Raw genomic sequence first — 10,893 nt, forward strand, 5'->3', positions numbered from 1 at the left:
ACCTCCATCAACTTACTATGACAGCAAATCTGTGAGCTGAAGATGCCCTCAAACACAAATCCATGACTGTCAGTACAGAGAGGAGGATACTGCATCAGTGTACATCCAACAAATACCTCACAGGAAGTACTAATGCAGCCATTCCACCTCTCCACTCCTGCAATGAAAAGCTCTTTTCAGCACTTTGCACAGAGTCACTGAAGGGTTTTAACACTTACATGCTCTTAAAGTAAGAAAGTAAACATCATCTCAAATTAAAGAAGTCTTTCATGTTGACTTTATTCCAGTAAGATTCAGCTCATTGATCTCTGTAAACGCACTCATTTCTCAGTTAATCTTGCGTCTATTGATGAATAATGGGTTTGGAAAATGTCAGATGATCTCTTCTTATTGCTTGTTTTGTTCAGCCAACTGAAATCCAAAGATATTCACTTCACTTTCATTAAAAAAGTATCAAATGATCACATTTGAGGAGCATTTCATCTGACAGATGACATTCTCTGATTGATTGATTAATGGACGAAGTCACTCAGTTTTCCCTCTCAGTCGGCCTCAGACGTGCTCATTCAGATCAGTTTTTGCACACGATAATACAACATGTTTAATTTGAAGTTCCCTGATTTAAAACCTTTGCAGAAAAGGACGCAAATCCAATGAAACCATAAATATTAGGAAACCAATCAAAGTGAAATCAATGTTCTTTGGCTCATAAACACACTGACTGGGACTGGAAATGAGATGGATCTGGAACTGAATGCTTGCTGTTGGTCAAGATAAGCACCTGTCACTCCTGTGAAGGGGCATGTGTGCCCTGAAATATGTCTCCCAGGCATTTCTTCCTCCTCACAAAAGTCTTCAAAAGCACTGAATTCAGTTTCCTCCAGAAAAGGTCTTCAGCAGTATAAAAAAGTCTGACATTTAATTTACAAAACCTTTGATTTTTTTGGGGTTATACAATGTTTGTGTGTGTGGCTGCAGGCTGCTGGGAGACGTTTTCCTTCTGTAAACTAAAACTAGGATGACTGTGACAGTGGATTGTGCTGCAGGAGACAGTTTAGTCAGCGCCATCATTTCTACAGAAAACACTTCATACACAGCGAATACTGCAGCTGCACCAGCTTCTCTTAGTGGGCAAGAGTCAAAAATGGATAAAACTCTAATTAATTAATCATTTTAATTTAGCTAATCACCCATCCAGTTTCTGCTGCCACTTTGCATAAATACAAGTAATTAAATAATCAGGAATTATTGTTATATACTGCTGATAAGTACCAAAAAAAACCCAAAAACATTTAATTCTGCACCATGTTGTTGTCACAAGTTTTCTATCACATGTTCACACTTCAGCCAGTATCATCAAACAGGTGCTGCTCTATGTGGTATTAAAAAGTCTTCCATTTAACCTGCAGAAACCCTGGTTAAGATCATTATCAATGCGGCTGATCATTTTCTCCATGAATCGATCGATCGTTTGTTTGGAAAATACTGAGAAATGTGCTCACAATGAGCCCAAAGTGACGCCTTCACAGTGTTTGTTTAGTCCAAAGCTCCACATTATTACAAACACATTCAAGTCATTCAGATCACTCAGAGGAAATGATCTTGTACATACTGTTGCTGTAATTTAATTTAGACTCGAACACCATGTTTTACAAGCTCTTCATATGTTTTGAATGCTGAAACTTGTTCAGCTCTGCTTGCCATGTGCTGTGTCTCTCCTGCAGGTGAACCTGGCCTTTGCAGAGGCCGGCATGTCAGCCTTCAATACAGTGATCAACTTCACCTACGCTGTCCACAACGTGTGGTACTTTGGTTTGGTTTACTGCCGCTTCCACAACTTCTTCCCCATTGCCGCCATATTTGCCAGCATTTACTCCATGACGGCCATAGCTCTGGACAGGTGTGTGCTACATGCTAACAAGCTAACATGCTCACGATGACCGTGCTAACGTGGTTATGCTTTGGAGGCGTAATGTTTACCATGTTGTTCGCCATCACCGTTTAGCATGTTTGAACGCTAACATTTGCTAATAAATACATCATCATCGCTTCCACTCATGAAATTTGTTAACGGAAGAAAGTTGAAACTATAGACAAACAGAATCATCGGAATCATATAAAACAAATCTTCTTTTGAAGTCTGAAAATAAACGTGTCAGGTGGCTGCAAAATAACAGAAAACATGATTTACTCACACAGAAGTCCTTTACTGTTCTAACTGCCCACCCGTGGGCCACAGGAGCATTTCTTGCCACTAATTGTTCTTCCTGTGTATTGACACAAACGCCTCTTTCACGCTCATACTGATATTATACACTGTTAGACAGCCAAGATTCTCGTGACTTGACTGCTGCAAATCATTGCAAGATACAATCACAACAGGGGGTACAACAAACGCTAACATTAGACAACCATTTTAAAATTAAGGCAACTCACCGATGACGTCTCTCATTGATCCACAGATCGATAACTCTCCAATTAAAATTGTCTGGAAACATCCACAAAGTTCCAGAAGATCCACTACAGTAAAGATATTTAGTCCAAAACATGATAATAATCCATAGAGAGATGTTTTCCTCTTTAAAACTAGGAGGCAACAACTTCAAGAAACTTACAAACAAGCGTGTCTCCAGTTCGTCTGTGTCTGAGTCCGTTTTGACACCTCGGCCAACCACGACCTGCCATATAAAGCCGATATGCCACTTCAGTGGGTTATTGATAAATAAGAATATAGATGCCAGCATTTTTTATTTTTGTTTGAAGTTAATGGGCTCAAACATGCAAACCAAACAGAATATATTTCGACAGTTAAGTCAAATAAATGTTCACCTCTGCGTCTGTTTGTCAGATACATGGCGATCATCCACCCCCTGAAGCAGAGGCTGACGTCCACAGAGACCCGGGTGGTGATCGGTGTCATCTGGCTGCTGGCTCTGCTTCTCGCCTTCCCTCAGTACTACTACTCATCCATTGCCCAGCTGCCCGGACGCACAGTCTGCTATATCGACTGGCCCGAATACTCCATCGTAGAGTTCAAGAAGATGTGAGTACCTGAGAGGAACAGAGCAGAACAGGAGGCCTCTGTAAACGTGGACCAGCAGAAGGCAAAGATGCTGGTTCCTCTCAACACTTCAGCTACTGAAGCTTTAAAGTTCAATGACAGTGACAGAAGACTGATGAAACTCTGCAGTGATTGATTTCTTGGCCATTTGGGGGCAGCAGAAACAAGCTCACAGGTTACTGTGGCTGATGTGTTAGCAAATTAGCTAATTTATTTACACATTCAGTGGAAGTAAAGCGTGGACATACAGCCACATTAGCATTAATTTGGAGTGTTTCTGGTCACCTGATGAAGTCCAGTATTTTCTTTTTTAGCTTTGTTCTGGTGTCCACAAACCTCACTGGAAACAAGGCTGAAACTTACAAGTCATAAAACAAAACGACGAGCTGAAAGACGCTAAAAAGCTTCAGCATCACCTTCCCTGCTACATCGAGAGAGCTTTAACTGTGTAGCTGGAGTTAGGATGTGGTTAGCTTAGCTTATTAAAAACACTGGAAGCAGAGGAAACAGCTAGCTGCGTTCAGAAACACACAGCACCTCTAAATGTCTCTGATGAACACGCTGTGTTTCATTTTTAATCCGGACACAAACAGAAATGTGCTTTTGGTTTGCTTTGACTGATCTGCATGTGCTGGAAACATTCCCCGGCAACTACAGATGGATCAACTGTTGTTTGTCAACAAATACAGGAAGTAACTGCCCTAAAACCTGCAGCTGATGCGTTCGCAGTCATGTTTGTGTACGGATTAAACAACACACTGAGGTACTGAACTGATTTGGTATTCATGGTGTAAAACCTGAATATACGCCTGTTCTCCTTCAGCATTCACAAGCTATTTATTTATTTAAGTTATTTTGGCAGCTTGTCAAATATTTGATGTCCAGTATTATTCCATGCTTTCTATATGCGTGTGTATTTATATATGCACGTATATATCCTGTGGCGGCAACACACCTTTTTGTGGTTAATGAGGTTTGATCTCTTGTCTCTGGACACGACACCTGCTGCCTCAGAGACGCTGCAGTCTGCAGAACTGATGCAATAATCATTTCCTAGATGGATGAATTCAGTGTATGAAAAAATAGATCCCGCAGGTGAAGCGACTCCTGTTCAGGTGATGAATCCGTCTCTGAGGATCGTTCTCACGTCCGGAAATGTGTGAGGAGCGAAAAGAGAAAAGAGCTTTTGATGAATCTGATTCCAAAATTAACGTCTTATTACTGCCCCCCCCCCCCCCCCCGCAAATGAAAGCATCTTTAATTCAGCGCTTTCTTTGGCCTGAGCTCTTTGCACAAAAGGAGTCGAGTGTGTGGAGTGTGTATGGAGTGTGTGTGTATTAGTATGTTTTCCACGACCTGACAGGAGGCGATGCCTTCAGCATCTGACACATCTCAGTCTGCAGAGTGTTACGTGCTCCACGCTGAAGATAAAGGCTGAGAAACTAGAGGTGTGTTAGCTGAACTTAGCCTCAGTGTCGCTTTGAGCTAAATGCTAACGTCAGCATGCTAACACGCATGCTCACAATGACATTGTGAGCATGCTGATGTTTAGCAGTTAGCATACAATGTTTACCATCAACATCTTAGTTTAGCATGTTAGCATGCTAATCTAATCACAAGTACAGCTCTGGAGACAAACTGACGTGTTGGACAAACTGGACAACAGTTTGTCCTGATGGTGGCGCTAGATGAAAGCAAACAGGATCATGGAGTGTAGAAATGAATCAAATCCAGTGCAGGCTGGACACACATTCAACCCGACCTTTGTGTCTTTGACAGACATTCCTTCCCTTTGTCTCCTTTTCCAGATACCATGTCTGTGTGACACTGCTGATCTACTTCCTGCCCCTTTGCATCATGGGATGGGCGTACACGACGGTGGGTGTCAGCCTCTGGGCCAGCGAGATTCCCGGAGACTCCTCCGAACACTACAAAGAGCAGCTTATTGCCAAACGCAAGGTGATGCACACACACGCACGCACGCGCACACACACACACACACACACACACACACACACACACACACACACACACACACACACACACACACACACACCACTGCAGCCTCCTCAGTGTGGCCGTGCACTATCACTAAACACTATCATTTAATTTAATGGTTTTTTAATCCCCACGTGGAAACAAAAACATCGGAAAAGATTATTTTAAAGCCACCGCCGCTGCGGTCGCCTCCTCCGTGTTTGTCTGTCAGGTGGTGAAGATGATGATCGTGGTCGTGTCTACCTTCGCTCTCTGCTGGCTGCCCTATCACATCTACTTCTTGCTGCACCAGTTCTTTCCCGACCTGTTCGAGCAGCGCTACATGCAGCAGGTCTACCTGGCCGTCATGTGGCTGGCCATGAGCTCCACCATGTACAACCCGATCATCTACTACTGCCTCAACAGCAGGTAGGAGGTCCGGTCTGAGAATGGCGAGCTGTGTGGAGGTCAGCTGTATGTGTGTCCGTAATCCTGCGTATAAAATGCCTCTTTAATCCATCCTGTTATGAAATATTTGTCTTCCGCCCGGCAGGTTCAGAGCAGGTTTCCAGCAGGTGTTTTCTTGCTGCGCTTCCACCGTCGCCAAGGAGGAGCTGGAGCTCAAATCCCGGCGCTACCTGCACACACAGGTGCGTCACTGTGTCAGATTAGACGAGAGCAGCATCAGAAATTCTTGCTTGGTCGGGAGCACGACAGACCGTAGTGAAACATACCCCGCCATCTTTTTTGACCGCCGTGATGTCACCAGGGAAGAGGTGCCGGGGGAACCTCTGTGAACAGGAATGTAAAGAAAGGAGGAAGGAAAGGATTACACTGAGTGTTAACATAAGCTACAAACATTAGCACCGCTAATTATTCACCGCTGTGAATATGAAGGCAGAGCTGAGGAAAGGCTCCGTTCTCCCTGTCCTGACCCAAAGTCAATACACACAGTAATAATAATAATTATATTAATAATAATGATCCAGAATTCATTGACAGGAATAGAAGAAGACATTTAAAGAAAACTGGGAATTGACTCTGTGAATAAATCCATGTATAAACTCAGCGTCTCCATTTTCAGGTGAGCATATACCGAGCCAGTCGGGTGGAGACCGCCGTCCACCCTGCAGCGGTGGAGCAGAACAGGGCGGAGCTGCTGTCCTGCAGCCCCCACAGCCCCCACGGCCCCCATGGCCCCCACGGCCCCCCGCCTCGTGTGGAGGTCACATCCAACGGCTCAGGCTCAGACACGTTCAGCCCCAGCAGCCCCTCACAGTACAGCGAACACCATCAGGTGGTGTGAGGACGAGGTGTGGAGGTGCGACGGACGCCATTGGCTCACTGCGAAGCATCGAGCTAAAGAGGCGGTCGAGCTCCACCGCCACCGCTCTGGTCAGGTGCTTTATTTATGTTTGGTTCTCAGCATCCAGCCAAGTGCGCTGGGAACCCACAGCTGCCTCAGTGGGCGGGACAGGAAGTGACGCAGTGGTAGGAAGTAATGACTGAAGTACATTCACTCAACTATTGCACTGAAGTACAATTTTGAGGTATTTGTATGTTTCTCAAGTGTTTCCATTGTACTTCACTACATTCGCTGTATCTGACAGCTCGTTGCTTTGCAGATTACAGTAATATTTTACTTTAAAGAACTTTATTATCTTATAAAACACAAAACTAAACAGAGAGCAGTGTGAGCTGAGGGCCCCTTATCGTTTAAACGACTGTTTTCTTCAGCGTAAACTGGTAAAATTATTTTACAAAAAAGCAAATATAAGAAAATCACAAAAGATTTCTTCTTCTTCCCTTCAGACTGATCTGGGGACCCTCTGGACCAGCCTAGGGGTCGAGCCCCTCTGGCCTAAACTGGCTAACTGTATATGAAGTATTTAAAGTGGCTCCACCTGCAGCAGCTCCACCTGTAACGTGCTGCTGTGACATCGATGCTTCAGTGTGAACAAACTAATCTGAAACGATTCTTATCAGTCACAGGGGCCAAGTACTTTTACTTTGATACTTTAGGTACGTTTTGCAGATAATACTTGTACTGAAGTACACCTGTGACTGTGTTTTGACGTTGCTGTATTTGTACTGTTGGTGAACTAAAGCTTGCGAGCACATCTTCTCTCTGGTGAAAAGTCTGCTTTTCATCATTCGGTGCCGACATTTGACCTCCAGCGCTCTCAGGCTGCTTTTGGAAAGCGGCGTGACCCTCGGCTTCCCCTGGCGACAGTGCCGCGTCAAGCTGAGTGTGTGTGTGTGGAAATAGACAGGTTCAGTGTTTGTGTGTGAGTGTGTGTGTGGAGCACCTGTTGGACAGGATTAGCCTCTTGTTTTGACAATGTGCAGCGCGAGGTTCAGTCTGCAGCAGCCGGGTCACATGCCAGCTAAATATAGAGGATGGGACGGGGAAATGGAGACACGGATAGAAGGACTGATGAAGTGTCGGAGGAGCGAAAGCGACGGGAAAACACGAGGAGCTTCCTCACACTCGATGCATCCCTGTCTAAGCCGGGGGCCGGGGGCCGGGGGCCGGGGGCCGGGGGAAGAGGCCCCTCGCTGCTGAGGAATGATGCTATCTGAGCCTCGCAGACAGCAGCTGCACAAATTGAGCCAAACAATGTCCACAGAGCCGTTTGTTGTCTGCCCCTGGCGATGGACGAGTGCATGTTGAGCAGACAGAGTGTGAGGGGACCAAATATTATCGTGTCACGTGGTTCAAGGACACGTCGTCTTTCATTGGCTCGGAAGAATCACAGCAGGTGCTCTAGAAATCATCCACCGCATGTGCTGTTCCAGCAGATCATTTCAACGACCCTCTCAGCAACATCTGTTAACTTCCTGTCCACACAGGAAGTGGGACTGTTTCACGTTGTTTTGATTGACACCTGCTGCTTGTCATCACCTTTACCTGCATTTATCAAACGTATGATCATTTTTATAATCTGAGTTCAGCGTGAAGGACGGGCAGAGGAACAGGACGGACTTTGTTCGGTCAGATCAGTTCTTCTGCGCTGCTCTGGGATCAGCTGCTCATCGCTCCTCTAAGAGTCATGGCGACTGCTCATCATGTGTTTGTGTAATATTCTGTCCATAACGCCACGAGGTCAAAATGTGGAGACTCACCTGGTTACACCGATTATTATTATTGTGTAACAAGCTGATTTTAATTATCAATAAAATTCATATTCTACAACATGTTTGAGTGAAGAGTTTGAACTTAAACGGCTGAACGTCTCAATGACGCTGATCAGTAAAATATCAGAGCTCTGAGAGTGTTCACCGCACAGTGAGAGAGCTGAGCTGGGAGATTAATTTGCACCAGATATCTGCGCTTTAATCTGATCTTTGCTGCTTTGAGCTTTTTTCCAAACTTTGATAAATATTTAGCGGGCTGTGTGAACCAATCAGGAGAGAGATATGTGCTCGTTATAGCCGGCAGCCATAAGTGAAAAGACAAAGCTGGAAATGGGACAAATGAGATGACATGCACACGCGCCGCCACAGCTCCACCTGGTGTTTCAATCCCACACTGCACAGTGCTCGTTCACACTGACACAAAGACTAAAAGCTTGAAATGAGCGTTAAACGACCCCAAATGGAAGCTCATGCAAACAAACAGCTCAGAGGACCATCAGAAACACCAAAAGTTTCCACAGAATCAGGAACAGCTGAAGAGCTGCAGAGGAGTGAAGACCCCTACTGATTTCCATAAGGAGCCTTTACTTCAGAGGAGCAATGCAGTCAACAGAGGTCAACACAGTGCAGACGGTGGACCAAGACAAACTGAAGTCCAGATTTGAGCTTTTTATGTGTCTGAATGGTTTCTGTATCAGTTTGCACGACCAGCAACAAAAACGCTTTGACAGAACTTCATCTTCACCGCAGCGTCACCGGCATCAAAGCACCTCGTTTCCTCTCTGCTCTCGTCTTTACTGGCTCTTTGTCCAGCCCTGCACATCGTCTCACTGAATTCAAATAATCTGAAGAGGAAACCAAAGCTGTCCGAGCTCACGGGCTGACCTGGGGTCAGTTAGAAAACTCATGAGCTCTGCCGCTAACAGGAAAGTTCACACAGTTTATGCAAAAGACGTATTAGTTGCACTGACTCTGACAGAGGAGGAAAAATAAAAGCTCCACAGTCTGTTTAAAATGACAGAAAGTCAGTGTGATCTGAGAAGAATTAACATGTTTAAAAGCGCTGTGCTTCATGTTGAAGGGGTGGATTTCTAAAGCTTAAACTAATGCAGTGAAAAACATAAAGAGGTGAACTCTGAGCAGAAGATTCATAGTTTTATTTTTCATCGTCATTTTGAAAGAAGCTTTCCAGTTATGGGAAATAAAAGACCACAGTTTTTACTGCATATCTGCTCTCTAATACAGCACCTCATTAGCATTGATGTGTCTTAAGTTAATAACACTTTACAGTTCAGTTATGAACTCTAAATAAAGTGTGATCCTCCTCATGCTGCTTGCTTTCTGATAATGAATCAGAATAATAAGTTTTGGTCGGTTAAGAAATGGATTTTTGTTAGAAAGACATTAGAGGAGATGAAACAGAGATCCACTGATGGAGGATCCATGAAGCGCTGACCCTTTGAAACAAAGAAGAATCACAACTCTGCTCATTCAAAGAAAGCTTGAATTCAGCTCCTTCAGAAACTTCACTCAGAACGAAGCACAGCTCTGAGAAATTCCTCATTTCAGCACAAACTGCTCTGTGCTGATTTCCTGGATTTGTCTCAGAAAACTGTGGATAAATGTCATTTATAGAAGAGCTTACGCACAAAGACGCCAGCAGACTTTGACTTACAACCCTGCTGCGTGTCTCAGTGAAGAAGTGGGGGTTATTATCAACGGAGATAACGGCTGCAGCAGATAAAGAGGTCAAACTCCTCTGCATTCAAATCAGAGGACAATTTCCTCAATCTGTGAGCTCGGACACTTTCTGTGTGTGGAGACACGACCTCACCTGAGCAACAGCAAGGTGACACTCACCTACGACCCAGATCCTAAAACTGCTGGCACATCATACTGTGATCACCTGTCCAAAGTCCTTATGTTTAATGTTCTTCCTCATCGGCTTCATTGATTCTGTAAATATCTGCTCCAGAAACACCTTCCACAGGTAAACAGGCTCACTGGTAACAGGTGAGAGGATCATGATTGGGTATGAAAGGGGCATCTGATCATAGAGGATGGAGAGAGTTCACCACTTTGTGAACGCATGACTGATTGAAAATGATTGATTCTGGTTTATTTCTCTTTTAGAAAGCAGACTTTTACAGTAGCTATAATCCTATAAGAGCAACAAACATTTGTTCGATTGAGAAATCAGAGCATAAAGAGGGATTTAACGCTTCTTTTAGAAATCCGTCTTAGAGGCTTAGAGTCTCTCCTGAGGCCTCACTGTTCGCTCTGATCTGTAAAACCACTTCAGATAGCAAACTGATCAGAAGCGCACGCCCGTTCGGAGCAGCTGATTGGTCATAATGTGGGCCGAGCGCGGTGACCAGAACCTTCTGCTCCGTCCAACACTTTACAGCCGCGTCAGCACACGCCAGCGCAGCAGTTATCACATTTCTACATTCAGACACGCGTCATGTGACCACGTCCTGAAGAGCTTCAGGCTGCTGACCTTTAAAGTTCTCCTGAACATCCGGCTTCTGTGATTCTGGATCGTGTTTACTGTGTGACAGGACATCCTTCATTTAGCAGAACAGGCAGAGCGAGCTGCTCATGCTAATTAGCACTAAACACAAAATACAGCTGAGGCTGAAGTTGAAAGTTTGGCCTGATGGTGAAGTTATTACAGTTCATCCTGAGGAGAGCACGGACGTCTGAAACACAGCTAA

At 44.6% G+C, this 10,893-nt stretch overlaps 1 protein-coding gene across 1 annotated transcript in view; it reads left to right on the plus strand.

Annotated features, from left to right (window-relative positions):
- The window catches only part of LOC139349076 (substance-P receptor-like), a 5,959-nt gene extending 488 nt beyond the window's left edge, over positions 1–5,471 (plus strand). The window contains exons 2-5 of the mRNA XM_070989561.1: positions 1,725–1,900; positions 2,849–3,043; positions 4,870–5,020; positions 5,271–5,471. Coding sequence (XP_070845662.1) covers positions 1,725–1,900; positions 2,849–3,043; positions 4,870–5,020; positions 5,271–5,471 — 723 coding nt within the window. The remainder of the gene's footprint in view (positions 1–1,724; positions 1,901–2,848; positions 3,044–4,869; positions 5,021–5,270) is intronic.
- The last annotated feature ends 5,422 nt before the right edge of the window (positions 5,472–10,893 follow it).

Source organism: Chaetodon trifascialis, chromosome 20, assembly GCF_039877785.1.
Source record: "Chaetodon trifascialis isolate fChaTrf1 chromosome 20, fChaTrf1.hap1, whole genome shotgun sequence".
NCBI lineage: Eukaryota > Metazoa > Chordata > Actinopteri > Chaetodontiformes > Chaetodontidae > Chaetodon > Chaetodon trifascialis.